The sequence below is a fragment of the Heptranchias perlo genome, chromosome 38 (genome assembly GCF_035084215.1).
Source record: "Heptranchias perlo isolate sHepPer1 chromosome 38, sHepPer1.hap1, whole genome shotgun sequence".
Taxonomy (NCBI): Eukaryota; Metazoa; Chordata; class Chondrichthyes; order Hexanchiformes; family Hexanchidae; genus Heptranchias; species Heptranchias perlo.
This window is the reverse complement of record NC_090362.1, coordinates 17,382,048-17,407,762: the sequence shown is the minus strand read 5'-3', so window position 1 is coordinate 17,407,762 and position 25,715 is coordinate 17,382,048. Positions and strand designations below refer to the sequence as shown.

Genomic DNA, 25,715 nt, shown 5'->3' with positions numbered 1-25,715 from the left:
AAGCCCAAAGTTCCTCAAGACTAACTTCCAATAGGAAACTATTCCCAACAGCTCTGAAATAATGAGATTTGACTTCAGACGCTTTGCTGATCACATACCATATTTTTTTTTGAAAGTGATTACCTTTTCCGATTTAGCATCTAGATTGTGCTGCAGGCTTTCAATTTCCTCCTCCAGCTTCTGAAAGTTCTGAAAAGCCGGCCCTTCTTTCAACCTCTGATTCTCTTCCTCCAAACTCAGTTCCCGCCCCTCCTGGGATTTCATCATTTCCACCACATTCTGTCACACATTAAAAAGCAGCAGGTTAATCCAGTGAGACCACGCTGGGCCAGGCAGATGCCGATTTTGATGCCTGGTTGATACTCCATTCACTGACCTCGGGGCTGGAAAGCGTTTGGGGCGCCACAGTGGGGCTCAGCACCCAAGCTGAGCAGCATGGAAAGAAAATTCAGCCAGGAGTCCCACTCTTGATGGCTACCCAGTGACCCCTAGTGGAATGTGCATGATTGTGTGGCACTGGATATCATCATCCTCAGCTGTGATGCCTTGCACAGTCAAATAGCCTACTGCATAGATGACAACAACCTGCATTCACATAGCGCCTTTAATGTAGTAAAACCAAGGCGCATTATCAGACAAAATATGCCACCGAGCCACATAAAGAGAAATTAGGACAGGTGCTCGGTCAAAGAGGTAGGTTTTAAGGAGTGACTTAAAGGAGGAGAGAGAGGTGGAGAGGTTGAGGGAGGGAATTCCAGAGCTTAGGGTCTAGGCAGCTGAAGGCACGGCCACCAATGGCTGGACGAAGGAAATCGGAGGTGTGCAAGAGGCCGGAGTTAAAGGAGCGCAGAGATCTCGGAGGGTTGTAGGGCCGGAGGAGGTTACAGAGATAGGGAGTGGCGGCCATTCCTTCAGCTGCCTAAGGTGAAGTACCAATGGTTCCGATTGTCAAGAAAGAAGGGAGACATTCAAATGTTGGAGATAGTTCAGAGAAAGAGCCATGAGCCTTATCCCTATTGTCAGGGGTATGGGTTGGGTTATGATGATAGGTTGGAGGGATTTGGGTTTTTTAGGCTGAGAGGTGATCTTACAGAAGTATCTAAGATGATAAATGGTATGGAAAAGGTTAATCCGGAATATTACTTTAAATTAAACCATAGGAGAAGGACAAGCGGACACAGGTCTAAACTAGTAAAAAGGTAACTTTAGGACTGAAATCAGGAGGTTCTCCATCATGCAGAGAGGGGTCAACACTTGGAGTGGACTCAGACAGAGTGGGGGAGGTGAAACATCTTGGAATCATTTAAGAAACAACTCGAGGCAGCAACGGGGGTTGTTTTGGGTGGATGAATAAGATGGGCTGAATGGCCGACCTCATTTACAAGTATCTTGTGATCATGTGACTCATACCTCAGCTTTCAGCCGAGGAGAGAAAATCGATACTGGTGCTGGTCCCACCTTGAGTAGCACAGGAATCTGATCCAGCTCGTTTCTGGGAAGATCTGTATTCAAACAACGGTCCTAGCAAGTGCCCTTTGCACAGTACCACAAGCCCATTAAAGGACTTTGAAGGTCCTGAGACAATGAACAACTGTCTGCAGCATAATGTAACTTAACCCTTCTGTCCTACTTTTTGCAAGGAAAGTGAGACCATTCATTGAGCTAATGTTCAGCCAAGCTAATGTTCACTTAATTCTGCGAAAAAAAATTCACTCATTGTCTTCTAAAGGTTCTGGATTTGTCACTCTGAAAGTGAGAATTTTTCTTTTTCATTTTAAATGTCAAGATAGAACTATTATTTACTTAAAAATAAAATGCAGAAGGATGTATTCCCACAAGCCAGGTCATTATGAAACATGCTTACCTGAACGAGGTGTGATCTGGACACCCAGTATTCAAGCGACTTCTTGCCTTTCCTATCCTCTGGTAGTTTACTATAGGCTTTTGTCAAATCTTCTTGCTCTTTCACCAAAGTGGCCAACTGTTGAAAGGGCACGGAAGTTATCAAGTCCTCCATTTCCTTAAGATAAGGTCCTCTTTATAACTGATGGAAAATAGCTGTGGTTTACCCCCCACCCCAGAGCGCAGTGCTTAAAAACTCAATACTACATAACATACAGTTTGAGGACATAAAGGTGTTTCAATGTCATTGGAATGTGTAATTAAATTGCATAGAGTTTATAATAGAACCATAGAAGTTTACAGCAGAGTGGGCGGCCATCCAGTCCATCGTGCCTATGCTAGCTCTTTGCTAAAGCAAACCAAAACTAATCCCACTGCTGCCTTCCAATGGCTCTGTGTCTTTCTCTGCTTCAAACGTTTATTTCCCTTAAAAGATGGAGAGGCCTCTGCCTCAGCCACCGCCTGTGGCAAAACTTTCTGTGCTCCAACAACACTCTACAAAAATAAATTCCTCCTAACATCTCTCCTTACCGTCTTAGTGACGATTTTAAATTTGATGACATCTCATCACCAACATCCCAACATCAAAACCCTTCATAATTTTAAAAATTATAAATCTCCCATTTGCCTTCCCTGCTCTAGTGGAAATAGTCCCAATATCCTGAGCCTCTTTTTTATAGCTTTAGTTTCCCACCGCTGCCATCATGCTGATGTATATTCTCCACAATACCTTCAAAAGCTTCCTTTGGCTTGGAACCATCAAAAAAAAAATTTACTTTCAAAATTTTTACAGGCTCATAGAGAAGATTAGTTATTACTTCAGTGCAGCACTGAGGGAGGCCTTTGGATGAGACGTTAAACTGAGGCCCACCTGCCTGTTCAGATCGCGCAGATGTTAAACTCCCACGGGACTATTCAAAGAAAAAAAAGTGTTCCCTCTGTCTCCACCACCAATAGATTAATGAGTCATTCATCTCATTTCTGTTTACCGCACTGCGTACAAAATGGCTGCAATGTTTGCCTGCATAATAGTGCAGTTTGTCTACTGCACTTCAAAATAGTTCATTATATGTTAAGTGCTTTACGACATTTTTTTGAGAGACGTGATAAAGTGCTTTATAAGTGTTTTATTCTATTACTTGGCACGTTGTTCTTTTTCTCCTTGTACATTTTATTTGAATGCCAGAGATTTGACACCTCCGTATCGTGCGCAAGTCCAGGTGCTGTATTGTTGCAGTATTCAAGGTTAGCCACTAGATGTTGCTAAAGTGCCGTGTTAGCGACATCTAGTGGCAGATATGAGTTACCCCATCATCCAACTGTAACACCCATTTTGCAGCGAGCTGCAAGCTAATGGGTGAAATTGATCTTTTCATGAAAACCATTCTCTGTAATTAGCGACCAGCGAACAAAATCACATTTGTGGAAATCAGACGTGTCAAAGCCATACATTCCTGCTTTTTCAGACGCTCTCCCACTTATTGTTAAGTGTGGAATTTCACATCAAAGAATGCTATTTAACTTTAACCCAGTATAGAAACAGAACTCTAGCACAACAGATACAGGACTTCACAACACTGTAAAGCCTGTTCTCAAAGTTTCCCAGGGTAGGCTTACTATAGACGTATGAGAAGCAAAACATAATGGAATGTTTCACACACTAACAATTTGGAAAAATTATATTTAACAACCATATAATTAATTGGCTTTCTAGCAAAGTTACAGTTATAATTTTAACTGTCTATAACAGTGACTATTTACACAACATACTATTTTTTAAGGCTTTTCGCAGATTATACATTAATAATAATAAGTGGTAGCCATGGCTCAGTGGGTAGCACTCATTCCCGAGTCAGAAGGTTGTGGATTCAAGTCCCGCTCCAGAGACTCAAGCACAGAATCTGAGCTGATACTTCAGTGCAGCACTGAGGGAGTGCTGCATTGTCAGAGGTGCCGTCTTTCGGATGAGACGTTAAACCTCTCAGGTGGATGTAAAAGGTCCCCAGGCAGTATTTGAAGAAGAGCAGGGGAGTTCTCTCCGGTGTCCTGGCCAATGTTTATTCCTTAACCAACATCACCAAAACAGATTATCTGGTTATGCATCTCATGGCTGTTTGTGGGATCTTGCTGTGCGCCAATTGGCTGCTGCCTTTCCTACATTACAACAGTGACTACACTTCAAAAGTACTTCATTGGCTGTAAAGCACTCTGGGATGTCCTGAGGTCGTAGAAGGTGCTATATAAACTCAAGTTTGTTCTTTCTTCCTTAATTGTATACTGCCTTCCCCCTTTGCCCCTCCACAATATCTATCTCAGTCACAACGGAGAACACAGTTAAAGTGCAACTTTGGCCCAAGACAATGTTATAATGTAAGTCCTAGCCTGCACCCTTCGATCCTCCGACTACCTCTTCACCCATCAGTCACTCCGCCCCTGCTCCTTCAGTCACTACGCCCTTGACTGAGGAACTCTCCCAAAACCACTTTGCCTTGCTGCATCTCTCCCTTCCTTCAAAATCCTTTAAAAAACCTCTTTGTCCATTTCATCCCACCCCCCCCACTTTAATTTCCCCTCCAATCTCCTGCTCAGTGAGCTCCTCTTCTAAGGTGCTCAGAACCACACTAAAGTCATGCAAGTTATCATCAAATAATGGACAACATTGATTGAGTTCCCAAGGCTAAAGCTGCATTTCACATCGCTCACCTGACGCAGGTCTAAAGCCAGAAAGGATTTTCAGCCTGGCCATATTTGCAGAATGACCTACCTGTTCACTCATTAGCTGGCTGCGTCTGCTGAAGCCGCTGTTCTCTCCCTGGAGAGTCTGTGAGAACCGCTGTTCAAGGTTCACGGTCTCTTCCAGCCCCTTCAAAACAGATGAATAGAGTCAGGTTTTTTTATATGGCACCAATTAATTGCTCGTTCAAACTCCGTCGAATGCAAGTTCTGAAATGTCACCATCCCTGGGCCTTTCTTTAAAAAATAAACTGCCAGGTAAACGGCAAGTTAGTTTTTTTGCAGTTGAAAGTTCCAGAAACTCTTTAAGTAGATGATCAAAGCATCGGCCTGTTTTAGGAATAGGTTTCACCGGCAGTACCTTCAGCTGCCCCCAGCATCTTATCCCAATGACCATTCGTCACGTGTAGCCACAATGATGACTGCTGGCCACGTTATTCACCAAGAAGGGAGGGAAGGGGAGGTGACCGCAAAGCCTAATCCCGTCCTCACAAGTACTACGTAGCAGAGGTCACAGAACAGTGATTAGAAGCAGGAACCCTGGCTGATTTATCCCTCTCTGTAGCCCAGAAGCATTAAGGCCAATTGTGGTATCCCATTGACAATGAAGCGCTTTGGGACGTCCTGAGGTTGTGAAAGGTGCTACATAAATGCAAGTCCCGCCTTTCTATCTACGTCTGTACATAACACCGTCAATGAAATGAAACTGTTTGTGGGACCTTGCTGTGCACGCAAGAACATAAGACATAGGAGCAGGAGTAGGCCACGTGGCCCCTCAAGCCTGCTCCGCCATTCAATCAGATCATGGCTGATCTTTGATCTCAACTCCACTTTCTCGACCGATCCCCATATCCCTTGATTCCCCTAGAGTCCAGAAATCTGTCTATCTCAGCCTTGAATATACTCAACGACTCAGCATCCACAGCCCTCCGGGGTAGACAATTCCAAAGATTCACAACCCTCTGAGTGAAGAAATTCCTCCTCATCTCAGTCTTAAATGGCCGACCCCTTATCCTGAGACTATGCCCCCTAGTGCTAGACTCTCCAGCCATGGGAAACAACTTCTCAGCATCTACCCTGTCAAGCCCCCTCATAATCTTATATGTTTCAATTAGATCACCTCTCATTCTTTTAAACTCCAGAGAGTATAGGCCCATTCTACTCAACCTCGCCTCACAGAACAACCCTCTCATCCCAGGAATCAATCTAGTGAACCTTCGCTGCACCGCCTCTAAGGCAAGTATATCCTTCCTTAGATAAGGAGACCAAAACTGTACACAGTACTCCAGGTGAGGTCTCACCCAGGCCCTGTACAATTGTAGTAAGACTTCCTTACTTTTGTACTCCAACCCCCTTGCAATAAAGGCCAACATTCCATTTGCTTGCTGTAACTGCATGCTAACTTTTTGTGTTTCTTGTATGAGGACACCCAAATCTCTCAACACCAACATTTTAAAAATATTCTGTTTTTCTATTCTTTCTACCAAGGTGAATAACCTCACATTTCCCCACATTATACTCCATCTGCCACCTTCTTGCCCACTCACTTAACCTGTCTATATCCCTTTGTGTCCTCCTCACAGCTTACTTTCCCACCTAGCTTTGTATCGTCAGCAAACTTGGATACATTACACTTGGTCCCTTCATCCAAGTCATTAATATAGATTACAAATAGCTGAGGCCCAAGCACTGATCCTTGCGGCACTCCTGCCAGCCTGAAAATGACCCGTTTATCCCGACTCTCTGTTTTCTGTCTGTTAACCAATCCTCCATCCATGCTAATATATTACCCCCAACCCCATGAGCCCTTACCTTGTGTAACAACCTTTTATGTGGCACTTTATCAAATGCCTTTGAAAATCCAAATATACGACATCCACTGGTTCCCCTTTATCCACCCTGCTAATAACATCCTCAAAAAACTCTAATAGGTTTGTCAAACACAATTTCCCTTTCATAAAACCATATTATGATTTTCTAAGTGCTCTGTTACCAATTCCTTAATAATGGATTTCAGCATTTTCCCGTCGACTGATGTCAGGCTAACTGGCCTGTAGTTCCCTGTTTTCTCTCTCCCTCCTTTCTTGTACAGCGGGGTAACATTTGCTACCTCCCAATCCACTGGGGCCATTCTAGAATCTAGAGAATTTTGGAAGATCATAACCAATGCATCCACTATCTCTGCAGCCACCTCTTTTAGAACCCTCAGATGTAGGCCATCAGGTCCAGGGGATTTGTCAGCTTTTAGTCCTATTAGTTTCTCAAGTACTTTTTCTCTACTGGTATTAATTACTTCAAATTCCTCACTCTCATTAGACCCTTGGTTCCCCACTATTTCTGGTATATTTTTTGTGTCTTCCACTGTGAAAACAGATACAAAATATTTGTTTAACGCATCTGCCATTTCCTGATTCCCCATTATAGTTTTTCCAGTCTCAGCCTCTAAGGGACCAACGTTTACTTTTGCTGCTCTCTTCCTTTTTATATACTTGTAGAAGCTCTTACAATATGCACAAGCTGACTCTCCTGTTTCCTACATAACAACAGTGACTACACCTCAAAAGTACTTCATTGGCTGTAAAGCGCTTTGGGACGTCCTGAGGTCATGAAAGGCGCTGTAGAAATGCAAGTCTTTCGGAGAATAAGATCGCACCGCTGTAGCGCTCATGAGATTGGGGATAACGCACATTGTGAAGGATAGCTTCACTCTGTAGCCGAGTATTTTGGACCTGACCATTTAGATGAGTGGCAAAAGTAGAAAAGTGCTCCACTCCCTAATACTGCTGGCCTTCACATTGAGCAAAAAGGTCATCCAAAAATTTAAGGAAAGAAATAGAACTGTAAAACCTGCTCCATAGAACCTTTAAGCAGAAAGCAGCAATACAGAAAGTGGTGTTTGATGCACATCTCGCATTAAACAATTGGAATTCGGTTAGATTCTTCGAGTCACTGACTGGATACTTTTGTGAGTCATTTGACTCTGTGCACTTTTTTTTTTAAAAACAAACTTTGAGTCAGCGCAGGCACTCAGCAGTGATTAACTGCAGCAGTGGTAGTTGCTCTGTTGACCTAGTATGTAAAGGCATTATTCGCTGCAGCACTAAGCCATACTGACAGGAAGGTCCCAGGTTCAATCTCTGGTCTAAGCTGAGTTAGCTCACTTTAGCTGGGGGCGTTTAAATTGACCTAATGTCCTTGGGCAAGACAGGAGAAAAGAATTAACCAGTGATCCTGGATGAGATGGTCACCCAGTGACCCCTGCTGGACAGTGCGAATGTGTGGGCATCGACAACTAACTCTTAAAGGGCATCCATAGCATAGCAAAAACATCCCAAAAGGGGGCAGATATGAAGCAGGAAGATAGGGGGAGGTGGCTGAAGAGATGGAGTTTCGAAGGCGGGGATAGATGTGGGGAGGGGGAGGGGTTTAGGAAGAGAACTCCAGAGTGCAAGGTAATGGCGGCTGAATGACGCCTTCCGGAGAGGAGGAAAGGGAACGAAGGGGTAGGGGGCAAAATCAGCGACAAAGGCCTCCAGTGATACGTATTCCCTACACACAAAGTTCAAAGACCACGGTAGGTCGCAGAACAACAATACAAAATGCCTGAGGGGTAATCTTGCTCCTTACTACAGTACTGTCATTACACAATAACATAACCAAATATCTGCCGGTAACGTGTGTCATCCTTACTTCCAGTTAGATTCGTAAATCACTCCTGTAAAAAAGGTTTGAAATGGCAATGTACTCATTTACTTTAATGAGACTTGGCTACATCATTTTAGCTGTCAGAGTGAATCCATTATCAAACCAACTCCATGAAAGCAAAAATTGAGTTAATGTAGAAAACATCCCCGGCTGATGGGATGATGCCAGAGCCTATATAACATGATATCACTTCATCTAATCACCGATATAGTGCTGTTGTTTCTCAAGCATCCCAATCTAAAACAGCTATGATTGCTTTGAAAGGCATTTTACTGCAGCATCGATAGCCCATTAACTGTTAACCCTTTCATTTTGGCACCGAGCTCTATATCACACGCGTAAACACTGTGTATACACACATATATCTTTGTACAGTAAAAACAGAAAACGTTGGAAATGCACAGCAGCTGAAAAGAGAGAACTGTTTTTTCATTATCTATTTACTCTTGGGACGTAGCCATTGCCGACATTTATTGCCGGTCCCGAGTTACCCCGAGAAGTTGGTGGCCTTTGATTCTACAGTGGGCATTAAAACGTGGGACTAGTCATATGGAGGCCTGACTAGGTTGAGATAGCAGGTTCCATCTCATCAAGGGCATTAGTAGACCAGTTGGGTGTTTAAGCCAATGGTCACTAACTCCTTTATGCTCATTTATTCCTAGCGCCAGCCCACAAACTACCAGATTTATTAAATTCACTCTTCACAACTTGCCATGGGCCTGGGCTGCTGGTACAGGACCATAATCACTACACTGCTGAAGAGACCCTCTGGTAGACAAGTTCTGACCAAAGGTCTACACCTCAATCATTAATCCGTCCTTTCTCTTTACACACATTGACAGGCCTGCTATGCATTTCCAGTATTCACTGCTTTTAGCTCAGATCCTCGGCGTGTCTTTTGTTTTTCCATTCCTCTTATGTATTTTATAGAATAACAGATGATTAATGGTGAGTTAAACTGCAGTCAATGTATAATGAAAGAACATCAGAACCTCATTACTGAATTCATGTCTTAGATTCACTAAAAACTAATTGTTATGCTTCTTATTTTTCTGCAAAATTTGCTTTTGGCCTTTCCATTGCTGCACAACAGATGTACTGAGTGCAGTAGAGGCAGCATGACATGGGTGAAGGGATAATAAAGATAATGGTTTTGGACCCAGAGGAGCATGGCATTAAGTATCGTCATTATGAGAAGCTTTCCCTAGCAGCCAGTTACATCGAGAAGACGGCACATCAGATAAAAATATGGGGCTCCTGGGAGCGATTGCGAGGCACTGATCTCAACGTGGGCTGCAAGTGAAGTCATAAACCATGAGAGAGATAGCGAAGTCCTTGCTGATGGCACGCGGCCAGCCTGGAGGCAGACGCACGTCAGTGACAGCAATGCTGGGGGAGGATGAGCTCTACAGGGATTCTCTTGCCTGACATTACTGGAATATGTCCTCGGGTTTCTTGCAGCTAACGGCAGCTCTAGGGCTTTGCAGAGGGGCGGTAAAAATGTACAGCTCTCTGCTACTCAACATGCAAGAGTGCAGTTATTTTGTACATTGAGGCATAGGAAGAAGAGTAGGCCATTCAGCCCCTCGAGCCTGTTCCGCCATTCAATTAGATCATGGCTGATCTGTATCTTAACTCCGTTTACCCACCTTGGTTCTGTAGCCCTTAATACCCCTGCCTAACAAAAATCTGTCAATCGCAGTTGACTTGGAGTGTGCTTAGACCCAATTTATGCTGCTGCTCAACAGATTTGCTTTTCTCTACGATGATGAAGCCAGTTCAGATCCCTGTACACGTGTAGGGTTTCAACTTGGCATGACGATGAACTCCTGCTCGTCAAGAGCAAGAGACGTCATCAGGCGATGCCATCAGCAAATCCCTCGTATTACACCTGAACTCCAGGTAATCAGATTTACAAAAACAACTTGCACTTATATGGTGTGTTTAACGTAGTAAAACGTGCTGCTTCACAGAAGCGATTACCAAACAGAATTTGATACCGAGCCACATAAGGAGATATTAGGACAGATGACCAAAAGCTTGGTCAAAGAGTTTAGGAAGCGTCTACTAAATGCCTTGACCATGTAGAATTCAATTTGCAGATAAAACAAAGCTCCTGTCTCCTACTTTCCAGTTCACTCAACCTGGCCTGGGTCACATCAAAATCTTGATTATCTGGCTTCCACTTTGAAATATAGTGAGAGAAGTGAGCTTTCATTTTAACTCTCGCTGTTTAAACCACTGTATGAAATGAAGGCAGAAACTGGCCAATTTGTCACAGGACTAGAACTCTGCTTATGTCACAGAGACCTTGGAGAGGGGTACAAGATTCTTAATGGGGTAGAGAAGGTAAGTCCAAAGCAATAATTCTGGATGCGCCAAGGCAGCAGGACAATCCAGCACAGGTTCAAGGTCGTGAAGAGCAAGTTTCGAACAGATGCCAAAATGTATTTCTTTACTCGGAGAGCTGGAGTGAGTTGCCAGGAATTGTGGTCCAGGCCAGGACACTGAACTCATTTAAGAAAGAGCCAAGTGTTGTAAATGGGGAGAAGGCGGGGTTCGTATTCTGGAATCATGAGGTCAAATAGGAACTGGCAAACAGTGAGAAGTATTCAAAGTGTTTGGTATGATACAAGACCAGTAGCTACCCTTAAAAGGCAAAGGCTCCACTTGTGTAGTTAAGCAACCATGGTCAACAAATGAGGTAAGAGACAGTATCAAGCTAAAAGAAAAGATTTACACAAATGGAAGCAAAAGTGGATAGGGAGAGCTATAAAAAGCAATAAAGGGATACAAAGAAAGTAATAAGAGATGCAAAAAGGTATAGGAAAAAAACCTGCAAGGTGAACACCAAATTTTTATCAATATATTAAGAGAGTGTGGTAAAGGGGAACGTGGCCCCATTAAAGATGGATCCAGGTCAGACTCTAATGGATAATAAGAAAATGGCAGACTAATGAATACTTTGCATCCGTTTTCACAGTGGAGCAAGATGACAAAATACCAGTGGTACAAGGGAACCTAAAAATATGTCAAAGAAAAGAACTTAGTGGATTTAATGTAAATAAATAAATGAAAAAACATGGGACTTAAGACAAATCTCCAGGACCTGATGGTTTCCACCCCAGGGTATTAAAAGAAATAGGTGAGAAAATTGGAGACGCTTTCCAAAGCACCCGATTCAGGAATTGTGCCTTTGGGTTGGAAAATTGCAAATATCACGCCGTTGTTTAAGAAGGGAGGGAGAGATTAACCAGGTAACTACAGATCTGTCAGCTTAACATCAATTGTGGGGAAGTTTCTGGAATCTATCATCAGATTCAGAGTGACTGAGCACTTGGACAGATATCAGTTTAACAAAGAGAGTCAGCGTGGATTTGTGACGGGTAGTTCATCTCTGACTAATCTAGTTGAACTTTTTTTGAGGAGGTCACTAACATGGTAAATAGGGGAGTGTCTATGGATGTTGTCTATATGAACTTCCAGAAAGCATTTGATAAAGTTCCGCACAAGAGATTATCAGCAAAAATGACAGCACATTGAATTGGAGGTAACCTTGTAACATGGTTGGTAATTGGTTGGGAGGTAGGAGACAGAGAATAGGGATAAAGGGTTTGTACTCTGATTGACAGGATGTCTCAAGTGGTGTTCCCCAGGGATCTGTACTGGAGCCTCAGCTTTTCACCATATATATTAATGACGGAATAGAGAGTTGTATACCCAAGTTTGCAGATGACTCAAAGTTAAGAGGTACAGTACGTTGTGTGGATGGGAGCAGCAAGCAACAAAGGGACATAGACAGACTAAGTGGGCAAAACTATGGCGGATGGAGTTCAACGTGGGGAAGTGTGAGGTCATCTACTTTAGATGCAAGAAAGACAAATCAGAACATTTTCTAGATGGCGACAGACTAGGAGCTGTGGAGGAACAAAGGGATTTAGGTGCTCATGTGCACAAATCACTAAAGGCTAGTGCACCGGTACAAAAGGCTAATGGAATGTTGGCCTTTACTTCAAGGAGGTTGGAATTCAAAAGTGAGGAAGTGATGCTTCAGTTACACAGGGCCTTGCTCAGATCCCACCTGGAGTACTGTGCTCAGTATCTCAGGAAACATATATTGGTCTTGGAAGGAGTACAGCGCAGATTCACCAGAATGATATTGGGGTTTAAAGGGTTAAATTATGAGGCCAGGTCGCCATACACTTGTATCTCCTTGTGCAGGGGGTGATCTAATCGAGGTATGTAAAATGATAAAGGATTCGATAGTTTCTCTGTGTCTATTACCTCAGGCGGTGGAATCCAGAACTAGGGGGACACAATCGTAAAATTAAAGTTAGACTATTTAGGAGTGAAATCAGGAAGCACTTTTTCCACACAAAGGGTAGTGGGATTCTGGAACGCTCTTCCCCCAAAAGGCTATGAATGCTGGGGGCCAATTGAAATTTTCAAGACTGAGATCAGTAGATTTTTGTGAGGTGAGGGTATCAAAGGACAGGGAACAAAGGCAGGTAATTGGAGTTGAGGTACAGATCAGCCATGATATAAATGGAACAGGTGCGAGGGGCTGATTGGCCTACTCCTGTTCCTACATTAAAGGGCCACCTTCATCTGAGCCTGTAAAGAGATAAAAGTTATGGGGTGAGTTACGAGAGAAGACTATTGAAGTGGAGGGAATTTCTGGAGAGAGGGAATTCAGGGATATGGTGAGGCAGATTCCTTTTAATATATTTAGAAGACGAAAGTTTTTCACTAATCGGAGCATCAAAGTAATGGAATTGTTTACCTACATATCAATCTTCTAGGTTTATTCTGACACTTAAATGGTGTAAATGGTTTTGCCTGTACATGTGAAAACAAATCTGAACAAAACCCAGAACTGAAGGTGGGTGTAGAAAAACAAAAGAACTGCTCACTTGCATGGCTTTTTCATTCAGCTGTAAATGTCACCGCACCACACAACAACGCAAAGCAAATACATAAGAGCTTCCCTTAGCAGCAGTGCGTGGGTGCGTGAAATATCATCGAGGCTTACTCCTCTCCGACAACAAGTCAGATGTGGGCAGCGAGATGTCGATCCATGGTTAGACTAGTTTATCCACAAAGGCTGAATTCCTTCATTGGTCTTCTGCTCACTGAACATCTACACGCTCAGGTCAAGTGGTTTGTGATTTGTTTCCTTGGCAGAGCTGACAGCCTCAACCCCACTATTGGGGGGGGGAAAAAAAACTTGTCCAACCTCAGAATTTCGAAGGAAGAGTCGCTGTCGTTGGCTTGGCCACTTCTGCGGGACGGACCAGGAAAAACATTTCCCGATTTCTGGAGTAGAATCCAGAAGATTGAGGAAGAGAAAGAAAGAAGACAATATGGGATGAAGAGGAAAACGAAGATGATGGAGGGGAAAAAGAGCCGGATTGTAGTTGAAGCAGATTGCAATTGTGTGGAGAAAGTCCAAAGACTCTCCATATAAGATCTGGACACAGAGGTGCACAGCAAAGGAGACCATTCAGCCCATTGTCTCTGCTGGACCTTCACCAGAGCAATCCACAACTAATCCCGTTACCCTGCTGTCTCCCCATAGCCTTGTATCTTCCCATGCTTCAAATTTTTATCTTCCAATAACTCTTGTTAATGGCTCCTTGGAACTGAATCTAGTTCTTTGAATTCTGCAGATGTTACTGCACCACAGCACTGGTCGGCTATCATATAGGAAAAACAAGGCACGAAAGTATTCCGTTCCTATGAGTCAGCTTTCAACTTTGAACTCGAATCAGGATTTCCGTTTAGAGGCTCAAAACTATCTAGGTTCATCTACTGTGGTCGTAGTCGATGGCAGACAAGAGATTGTGAGTTCTAAACACAAGCCAAGATTGGTTCAGTTGAAGAAGTCGTTCTATCAACATACAAAAATGACAGGCAGGAAACATAGAAACATAGAAAATAGGAGCAAGAGTAGGCCATTTGGCCCTTCAGGCCTGCTCCGCCATTCAAAATGATCATGGCTGATCGTCGAACTCAGTACCCTGTTCCCGCTTTTTCCCCATATCCCTTGATCCCTTTAGCATTAAGAAATATATCTATCTCCTTCTTGAATATATCTAATGACTTGGCCTCCACTGCCTTATGTGTTAGAGAATTCCATAGGTTCACCACCCTCTGAGTGAAGAAATTTCTCCTCATCTTGGTTCTAAATGGCATTCCCCGTTACTGAGGCTGTGACCCCTGGTTCTGGACTCCCCAGCCATCGGGAACATCCTCCCTGTCTGTCTAGTCCTGTTAGAATTTTATATGTTTCGATGAGATCACCTCTCATTCTTCTAAACTCTAGTGAATATAGGCCTAGTTGACCCAATCTCTCCTCATACGTCAGTCCTGCCATCCCAGGTAAACCTTCGTTGCACTCCCTCCATGGTAAGGACATCCTTCCTCAGATAAGGAGACCAAAACTGCACACAATACTCCAGATGTGGTCTCACCAAGGCCCTGTATAACTGCAGTAAGACATCCCTGCTCCTGTACTCAAATCCTCTTGCAATGAAGGCCAACATACCATTCACCTTCCTAACTGCTTGCTGCACTGGTATACAAGGACACCCAGGTCTCGTTGCACCTCCCCTTTTCCCAATCTATCACCATTCACATAATAATCTGCCTTTCTGTTTTTACAACCAAAGTGAATAACCTCACATTTATCCACGTTATACTGCATCTGCCATGTTCTTGCCCACTCACCCAACTTGTCTAAATCACATTGGAGCCTCTTTGCATCCTCCTCACAGCTCACATTCCACCCCAGCTTTGTGTCATTTGCAAACTTGGAAATGTTACATTTAGTTCCCTCATCCAAATCATTGATATATATTGTGAATAGCTGGGGCCCAAGCACTGATCCCTGCGGTACCCCACTAGTCACTGCCTGCCACCCGGAAAAAGACCCGTTTATTCCTACTCTCTGTTTCCTGTCTGTCAACCAATTCTCAATCCATGCCAGTATATTCCCCCAATCCCATGTGCTTTAATTTTGCACACTAACCTCTTGTGTGGGACCTCATCAAAAGCCTTCTGAAAATCCAAATACACCACATCCACTGGTTCTCCCCTATCTATTCTACTAGTTACATCCTCAAAAAACTCCAGTAGATTTGTAAAGCATGATTTCCCTTTCATAAACCCATGCTGACTTTGTCCAATCCTGTTAATGCCCCCCAAGTGTTCTGTTATCACATCTTTTATAATACTCTAGCATTTTCCCCACTACTGATGTTAGGCTAACTGGTCTGTAATTCCCTGTTTTTTTTCTCCTTCCTTCTTTAAATTGTGGGGTGACATTTGCCACCCTCCAATCTGTAGGAACTGTTCCAGAGTCTATCAAATTTTGGAAGATGATCACCAATGCATCCACTATTTCCAGGGCCACATCCTTTAGTACTCTGGGATGTAGATTATCAGGCCCTGGGGATTTGTCAGCCTTTCGCCCCATTAATTTCCCTAGCACTATTTTTTTTACTAATACTGGTTTCCTTCAGTTCCTCCCTCTCACTAGACCCTTGGTTCCCTAACATTTCTGGCAGGTTATTTGTGTCCTCCTTTGTGAAGACAGAACCAAAGTATGTGTTTAATTGTTCTGCCATTTCTTTGTTCCCCGTTATAATTTCGCCCATTTCTGACTGTAAGGGACCTACATTTGTCTTCACTAATCTTTTTCTCTTGACATATTTATAGAAGCTTTTACAGTCAGTTTTTATGTTCCCTGCTAGTTTACTCTCATACTCTATTTTTAATCAATCTCTTTGTCCTCCTTTGCTGAATTCTGAACTGCTCCCAATCCTCAGGCTTGCCGCTTTTTCTGCCAATTTTATATGCCTCCTCTTTGGATCTAATACCATCCCTAATTTCTTTTGTAAGCCAAGGTTGAGCCACCTTTCCTGTTTTATTTTTGCACCAGACAGGAATGAATAATTGTTGTAATTCCTGCACATGTTCTTTAAATATTAGCCATTGCCTTTCCACCGTCATCCCTTTTAGTAAAGTTCCCCAATCTATCATAGCCAACTCACACCTCATACTTTCGTAATTTCCTTTATTTAGATTCAGGATCCTAGTTTCGGATTCAACTACTTCACTCTCCATCTTAATGAGGAATTCTATCATGTTATGGTCGCTCTTCCCTAAGGGACCCCGCACAACAAGATTGTTAATTAATCCTTTCTCATTGCACAATACTCAGTCTAGGATCGCCTGTTCTCTAGTTGGTTCCTCAATGTATTGGTCCAGAAATCCATCATGTACACACTCCAGGAATTCCTCCCCCACAGTATTATTGCTAATTTGGTTTGACCAATCTATATGTAGATTAAAGTCACCCACGATTATAGTTGTACCCTTCTTGCATGCGTCTCTAATTTCCTGTTTAATGCCCTCCCCTCCATCTCCACTACTGTTTGGGGGCCTATAGACAACCCCCACCAACGTTTTCTGCCCCTTGGTGTTTCTTAGCTCCACCCATACAGATTCCACATCGTGATTTTCCGAGCCAATATCCTTCCTCACTATTGCATTGATTTCCTCCTTTACTAACAATGCTACCCCACCTCCTTTCCCTTTTTGCCTGTCCTTCCTAAATACTGAATACCTCTGGATGTTCAGTTCCCATGCTTGGTCACCCTGCAGTCATGTCTCTGTAATTGCAACTATATCATAACCGTTAATATCTATCTGCACTATTAATTCATCTACTTTATTGTGAATGCTCCGCGCATTAAGACACAATGCCTTTAGACTTGTCTTTTTAAGATTGCTAGTCATCTTAGTTTTATTTTGCACTGTGGCCCTATTTGTTTTTTGCCCTTGTTTTCTCTGCCTTCCACTATTGCTTCTTCCCTTTCTGTCTTTTGTTTCTATCCTTGTTTCCCCCTCCTCTGTCTCCCTGCTCAGGTTCCCATCCCCCTGCCATTCTAGTTTAAACCTTCCCGAACAGCACTAGCAAACACCCCCGCGAGGACATCCAGTCCTGCTCGGGTTAACCCGTCCCGCTTGTACAGGTCCCACCTTCCCCAGGAATCTAAATCCCTCCCTCCTACACCATCCCTGCAGCCACGCATTCATCTGGTCTATTTGCCTGTTCCTATACTCATTAGCACGTGGCATAGACCAGCTGGTACATCGAGCCTGCCCCACACCATGATGGCCAGAGCATCGTTACTAAACAATTCCTCCCACTCCTTAATACATCAGGGGCACTCTTTATTTCCAATTCAGCTATCCCACAACTTCTATGAGTGAGATTGCCGATAAATCTATGACTAGCAAGACATCTTTGACTAGCTCCTTCTGAAGAACACATTGCACAATATCGTCTTAAACACTACAGTGACATTACTACAGTCCACTGTTGTGACTTAACCATCTGGCTGCTTCTAGTTTCACTGGCTTAATCACTGACAATCTTTCCCTTCTAAAGAGATTTGCCCTCTTGTACATGTTACTTGCTATAATCTATCTTTTTCTCTTCTGGACAATGAAAGAAATGAAAGCCTAATGTGCGTCAGCACCTTAAAGAGGGTAAAAACTCTAATCCCTTTTAGGAGGGAAAGGTAACATTTTGGAACCCTAGAACACCCAAGACACCATGCAATACTTACTTTGAAGTAATATTCCAGATTTACCTCTTTCTATACCATTTAATACTTAAAAATTCAAGTTACAATTACTGGTGCTTTCCTTAATTTATAGCGCTGGCCAACCTTCACCACACGGGCTGCAGCGGCTCAAGAAGGCGGCTCACCACCACCTTCTCGAGGGCAATTGGGGATGGGCAATAAATGCCGGCCTCGCCAGCGGCGCCCACATCCCATGAACGAATAAAAAATAAATATTTCACCTTCAGCCAACACCACCACAAATTCAGCTCATTTGCTGTTTGGGGAACCTTGTTGTGCACAAGTTAGCTGTCAGTGCACAACAAGGTTCCCCAAACAGCACTTCCAAAGTAATTCATTCACTGTGAAGTGCTTTAGCCTGTCCTGAGGATGCGATAAGGCTCTGTATAAATGTGAGTTCTTTCTTTCTTCCTGTAATCCCGATTCTGTATCAAAGAACTTTCTCATGTCCTAACCATCAAATTCTTTCACGGATTTTAAAACCTAGAATTTGAATCAAACAACTTTTCTCTGTGGCAGTCAGGCCCTTTATGCATCAAGAACATGACACAACAACGTTACTGTGCTACAGTCCCACATCAATTTCAGAATTCTGATCCTCGGTCTCAAATCTCTCCTTGGGCTCACCCCGCCCGACCTAAGTGACCTCCTCCTGCTTTACATCTCCAAGCGCAGACTCTGCTCCTCCAACCATGGTCTTCCTACCACCCACTCCCGCCATTCCACCACTCGTGGTGCCCAGTCAGATAGTTGTGGGTTCAAACCCCACTCGAGGATTTGAGCACATAATCCAGGCCGACGCTCCTCTGCAGTACGGAGGGAATGCAGCATTGTCGAAGGAGCTGTTCTTCCGAAGTGACGTTAAACCGAGGCGCTGTCTGCCCGTTCAAGTGGAGGTTAAAGAGCGGAGATGGTTAGGACATGAGAAAGTTCTTTGATACAGAAAATGGATTACAGGAAGAAAGAAAGAACTCACATTTATATAGACCAACAGAAAGAAAGTGACCTTTCCTCTCACTGCTGTTTAAAAGGATCTTACTGTGCACAAGATGTGTTTGCCCACATAAAAAGAATGACTTCAAGCCAATTCATTTTACTTGAAGCACTTTGGGACATTTTGGAGAGACATGGTAAGGTGCTACATAAATGCAATTCTTTCTTTCTGCAGCACAAAATACCCATCACCAGTGCTGTTAGAGACACTGTAAACCTCCTCGAAAGATAGTTTTCTTGGGTCCCTCTCTTGACAATGGTAAATAGCTGATGTGAGTTGTTCTGGAGTTACCAGATCTGCCCCACAGTATAAATGGGGTAAATTCAGCACAATTGGCACAGCCATAGAAAATGCAGCATGGGCGGAGGTCATGAACCCATTAGGCCTGTTCCAGTGCTAGCTCCACAATGGAGCTACCTGCTCTTAATGCCATTTCTCAGCTCTCCCTGTAATAGCCAGGTATTCCCAGACACGACCCCTTCCAAGTACTAACCAGGCCTGACCCTGCTTAGCTTTCAAGACCAAGTGAGATTGGACATCTTTCAATGTAGTGTGGCCATCTTTTGGATGAGACATTAAACCGAGGCCCGTCTGACCTCTCAGGTCAACGTGGGAGTTCTCTCTGGTGTCTTGGCCAATATTTATCCCTCAACCAACATCACTAAAACAAATTACCTTTTCATTTATCTCATTGCTGTTTGTGGGATCTTGCTGTGCGCAAATTGGCTGCTGTGTTTCCTATATTCCAACAGTGACTACACTTCAAAAGTACTTAATTGGCTGGAAAGCGTTTTGGGGCGTCCTGAGGTAGTGAAAGGCGCTACAAAAATGCAAGTCTTTCTTTTTTATAGCGATATAAAATGCTCACTGCAAAAATTACAACAGAAGACATGTGCATTTGCCAGGTTTCTGATTACTGAGGCCCGTTAACCCAGAAGGAGCTAGGCCCACATACGCTCGCCAGCCTTTACTCTTCGGATGGCAGAGGTTTTGAAGCGAGCAGAGCAATCTGAAGTGTCCAAACTCTTAAGAGCAAGTGCAATTCCCACCATGGGCCTGCTCCTTTGCGTCTATTGACTTAAAGCTGATGTTGAAGAAGCAAAGGGAATAAGGAACAGTGGAAAGGACAGAGTCTATGTGGGAGCTCTAGAAATGCCTGATCAACATGGGAGCAGCAGGAAAGGTCATGTATCTGATCTGATTTATCAGGTTTAAACATCAGGCAGACTGGACCTCCTTAGTGGGGGGGGGGGGGTTAGTAATTTTTTTTAAATATTGAACTTTCCCATTAAGTTTGAAGGGCAGTAGGTGGATTAATGGGAAAATTAAATCATCCAAAACATCTGGAGTGATGGATCAGGATTCCCGCTGGACCTAAATGTTTTATTTGTTCAATATTTTACATAGCGGGTTCTACACAACTTGGGCAGGTGGGTATAGTCTTCGATATTCAAACTTAATTAGAAGACTTGTAATTCTCACACTGGGCAACAACTTCTCAGTAACACAATCTGGAGTCAAAGGCAGTTCATTCTAACAATGCTAAGTTTCTCGATGCAACTATAAAAGTCAGGGTGACGACAACATCAAAGGCATTTGATTTCCTTTGGCGACAGCAAAAACCTTTGAATTGCTTTGATCTCCTCCTTTTATGACAACTGGGCAGATATAAAGGGATGCATTTTAAAGACACTTTTGCCCTGTTCAAGAGGACTTTCATTGCAAAGTAGTGATGGGTCACAAAGCAGTTTTTTTTTCAGAACTCAATTGCCACAGGTCATAAAATGACCTCAAATTTAGCTCAGAAGGTGCACAGGTTCTTCAAATGACTACGGTTGAGATAGAACTGAGCCCAGTATTCAGGACTTAACAACAGCAACGTGCATTTATCTCGTGCCTTTAACGTAGTAAAACATCCCGAAGGTGTTTCACAGGAGCGTAATCAGACAAAAAAAAATTTGACACTGGGCCAGAGAAAGAAATATTAGGACAGGAGACCAAAAGAGGTGGGTTTCAAGGAGTGTCTTAAAGGAGGAGAGAGAGGCAGAGAGGTTTAGGGAGGGAATTCCAGAGCTTAGGGCCTAGGCCGCTGAAGGCATGGCCGCCAATGGTGGTGCGAAGGGAGTGCGGGATGCGCAAGAGGCCAGAATTGGAGGCCATTCCGCCCAACAAGTCTATGCCGGTATTTATGCTCCACACGAGCCTCCTCCCACCTTATTTGATCTCACCCCATCAACATAGCCTTCTATTTTATTTCTGCTGCTTTTGGTGTTTGGAAACCGGTTTATGGGGAGAAATGACACGTCAAGTAGAAGAAATGGGAGTCAGCCATCTAGGGTCCAAAACACAACCAGATGGGGCACCATCTTCACCAACTCTGGCCCCACATTCCTTTATATCTGCTGCTCCCCCAGCAGCTGTAGGCTCCAAAGCAGCCCACCACGTTTGTACAGATGGCATCGAGTGCAGGTTGTGTAACAGCAAGTAATTGCGGGAAATACCCTGGAGTGAGCTAGTGGAGGAAACAGGTCTGAGCCTTCCAGGCAGGACGTTCCATGTCAGGAGCCAGAGCCAGCGGCACTGTCCCACGTACCACTGCTGTACCTGCGTGGTTGAGCTCTTGGCTGTTCCTTGAATGTGCATTAAAAAAACAGGGCCATCTCAAGCGGTGTGAGGCCTCCAGTGAAGATCTGCAAAGGAGTCCTACCTACCTGTGTGAGAACTTGCACCTCGTTCAATGATTTTAGAGCCGTGTCCCTCTCTTCCTGGAGCTCAGTACTTCTGGCACCGTAATCTGAAAAATACAAGGAATTCTCAGGCTTTTAAATCTGACGGATGATGATGGAAAAAGGGGATGTCACTTGAAGACAGCTCCACAGACAATCAGAGGCCTTCGATGCGTCAAATTAGTGGCAAGTCCCCGACGACAAGTAGGCCAAGCGATTTGGTGCAGTACAACATCCCATAATCATACCGCAGGTAATTTGCTCCACAATTTTAAATTACAAGTCCTGGAGGCAGTGAAAGTGCTGGTTTCTGAGTGAATGCGACCAATAACAGAGCACTCACCCTAGTGATAAGGCAGCAATCCTCGTTTCCTACCCATCTATGTCCTATTATCGCTCCTAAAGCTCTCTTTGCACTTTGACCCACTGAAACCTGTATTCGGAATGGGTCTCATGCTCTCCTCCCTATCCCTATGTATGGAATGTGCCAGTGATTCCAGGCAGTGCTCATGCTTTCTTTCACTGGAGAGTGACGAGTAGGATACATCAATCCCTCTCGGGCCATTCCCTAGTGTAGATTGCCACTTTCAGCCATGTTTAAGTTCTTGGCACAAGTTGGGTAACCTCAGGTATAGGGCTCATTACTACAAGTCTCACCCTTCGGATTTGTCCAGTGTTGGCAGTTCTGGACTCTGTACTAACATAAAACCCGCACTGAGGCCATATTAATATAACGATGGCAACATAAACCCCGTCAGGTTAAACATACCTACATGAAGACTAACCCATACAACCTCGAGTTTCATGGCTACAGTGGACTCTCAGGCTTTATGAAGCTGGTTTGATGTCTCATCTTTTGTGGTTCATTTGTTTAAAAAAAAATCCTTCAATTTCCATCACATCACACGCAGATTATGGTGCAAATTCTTACCGTTAAGTTTAGCTACATCATTAAATAAATTTAAAACAGAAATCGACAGTTTCCTAGAAGTAAAGGGAATTAGGGGTTACGGGGAGCGGGCAGGAAATTGGACATGAATTTAAATTTGAGGTTAGGATCAGATCAGCCATGATCTTATTGAATGGCGGAGCAGGCTCGAGGGGCCAATTGGCCTACTCCTGCTCCTATTTCTTATGTTCTTATGTTTAACAAAATCTCAAAAAGAAAGAAAAGCAAAAGAAATACTGAAAGAACGAGAGAAAGGATTTGCATTTCTTTAGCGCCTTTCACGACCTCAGGACATCCCAAAGCGCTTTACAGCCAATTAATTTCTTTTGAATTGTTGTAGTGTAGGAAACGGGGCAGCCGATTTGCGCAAATGATGGGGTTTCTTCAGATATTTCCAAAATGGCAGCAGGGTCTGCTCCCCGTTTTGAAGCCGTATTGGCAGGCTTGGGAATGACTGCTCCACAGAGTGGGTTGTGGAAGGAGCACATCTTAGGGTGGCATACCGGGGTTACTGGGGCACAAAAGAATTCAAGATGGTGGCACCAATGCCATCCATGGAGAATGTGACAATGCGCAGGAAGTGCAGTTAGTTTCAACAGTGGTAGCGTAGAAGAGAGAGAAATGGTAGAGAAAGTTAGAAAGCCCGAGAGAGCAAAAGGAGGAGGAAACGGCACCGAGGAAACAAGAGAGAGAGAGACAGCGACAGCAGAGAGAGAGAGACAGCGACAGCAGAGAGAGAGAGACAGCGACAGCAGAGAGAGAGAGACACACAGAGTGAAAAAGGGTCAAATGGGAGTGATAGAGTGAGAAAACAAAAGAGAAATCGGCAGCAAAAAGAAAGAAACAGCAATGAGAGAGAGAGAAATAGCAGAGAGAGAAAAAAGAAAAGGAACAGCAGCAAGGAGGGAGGGATAAAGAAACAAAAGCGAAATAATAATCAAAAGCGAGGAAAATGGGACCGGAAGTGGCAAAGGAAAAAATAAAAGCAAATTAGAAGCAAGGGGAAATGTAAACAAACCTCCGTCACGGGGGCGGGAGAAAGAGGTTTAAAAAGAACAAAATGGCGGGTTGACCTGGGACGTACAATGAGAGAGTACCTGAAACTTTCTCTCTACGGAATACCACCACATTGCCTGTAAGGAGCAAGATTAGCCAGTCTCGTGCAAGTGACTTCGGGAGAAGAGGCAAAGGGAAGAGAAATTAGAGTCTACCATACAGGGTATAAACAGCACAGAGAGAACGCAGCAAAAGGTGAACGGTACCTTGTACTTTGGTGCTCATTTCTTCCAAAAAAGAGTCACAGCGACTGCATTTCTGAAAGGGATAACTGCAAAAAAAGGAGGGAGCGAAGAGTTAATATCTTCTGAGGGACGTTGGGATAGAAATTACTGCCAGTGATATTATCACGCAAATGTTTAATACGCTCATCTCAGATTCCTCTCCCCATTATTTTATTTGAAATTTGAATGGAAAAAGAGTCGTTTAGTGTGTGTATTTCACATTTAAACCCTAACATCAGCAACAATAATTTCTACTTTATATATACACATCAGTAAGGGCACAGTAGTGACATAGTTCTGGTACTGGATTAGCATCCCTGAGTTCACACAACCTGGTTGACTCTTAATAGAAAGGAGGAATATATCACACTTTTTATGTCTTGAGGCGGTCGCAAAACACTTCACAGCCAATTAATTACTTTGGAAGTATAGTCACTGTTATTTTATAGGAAAACCCAGCAGCCACTCTGCACACAGCAAGGCCCAGTTAATCTGTTTCTACTGGTGTTGGTTGAGGGAGAAATGTTGGACCAGACAATGGGGAGAACTCCCAGGCTCTTCCTCAAATAGTGCCCAGGATCATTTATATCTATCTGAACAGGCAGACAGGGCCTCGGTTTAATGTCTCATCCGAAAGACGGCACCTCCAACAACTTAGTGCAGCAATCAAGCCTAGACTGAGCCACGACCTTGTGATTTAGAGGCTGGAGTGCCAAGCTGGGATTCAAAAATGCCATCTGAAGCTGCCTAATAAGCCGCCACTTTCTCAGAGCAACTAAGGATGGGCAATAAACATGGCCTCGCTACATGTAGAATGGGACAGGTTCGGGTTGCTTCCCATCTGTTTCAGGATGGAGAGTCTGGTTTTACTAAGTTGTGGACAGTCAATTTTTTCACTTACTTCTGCGTCTCATGATTAGGGCAAGTGACCGGTCATTGTTCAGCCATGGCTCAGTGGGCAGCACTCTCACCTCCAAGTCAGAAGGTTGTGGGTTCAAGTCCCACTTCAGAGTCTTGAGCACAGAATCTAGGCTGACACTTCAGTGCAGTACTGAGGGAGCGCTGCACTGGCGGAGGTGCACTCTTTCGGATGAGACGTTAAACCGAGGCCCCATCTGATGGACGCAAAAAATCCCAGGGCACTATTTCGAAGAGCAGGGAAGTTCTCCCCGGAGTCCTGGCCAATATTTATCCCTCAACAAACATCATTAAAATAACAGATTATCTGGTCATTATTACTTTGCTGTTTGTGGGAGCTGGCTGCCACATTTCACATCATTGGTCCCTCTGCCCAGGGGTTATCAGGATATGAACCACAGCCCTACCTCTGGGGGTTCTTGGGTTCTCCGCTTGGGCTCTTTTGTTGCTGATTTTCTCCCAAAGCTTCCACCTCTGCCAACTGCAAAAGATCAACAAGCACAGATGTAACACATTCAAGATCATGTACCACAAACTACAACAACTCGCATTTATACAGTGCCTGTAAGGTGGTAAAAAAAAAACCAAGGCGCATCACAGGAGCGATTATCAAACAAAATTTGACACTGAGCCACATAAGGAGATATTAGGACAAGTGACCAAAAGCTTGGTCAAAGAGGTAGGTTTTAAGGAGTGTCTTAAAAGGAGAAGAGAGAGGGGGAGAGGTTTAAGGAAGGAATTCCAGAGCTTAGGGCCTAGGCAGCTGAAAGCCCGGCCGCCAATGGAGAAGCCAAGAAAATCAGGGATGCACAAGAGACCAGAACTGGAGCAGCGCAGAGATCTCGGAGGGCT

At 43.8% G+C, this 25,715-nt stretch overlaps 1 protein-coding gene across 4 annotated transcripts in view; it reads right to left on the bottom strand.

The window, feature by feature from the left end:
- Positions 1-25,715, bottom strand: part of LOC137304828 (myosin heavy chain, cardiac muscle isoform-like) — a 96,392-nt gene that overhangs the window by 9,059 nt on the left and 61,618 nt on the right. For all 4 annotated transcript variants that reach the window (XR_010958643.1, XM_067973567.1, XM_067973569.1 and 1 more), the window contains 6 exons: positions 25,271-25,344; positions 23,928-23,992; positions 21,702-21,784; positions 4,667-4,765; positions 1,865-1,981; positions 124-279 (listed from right to left, as the gene is read on the bottom strand). Coding sequence is in view for 3 of the 4 variants with exons in the window: in XM_067973567.1 (XP_067829668.1) it covers positions 124-279; positions 1,865-1,981; positions 4,667-4,765; positions 21,702-21,784; positions 23,928-23,992; positions 25,271-25,344 (594 nt within the window). In the remaining variant the exon portion in view is untranslated. The remainder of the gene's footprint in view (positions 1-123; positions 280-1,864; positions 1,982-4,666; positions 4,766-21,701; positions 21,785-23,927; positions 23,993-25,270; positions 25,345-25,715) is intronic.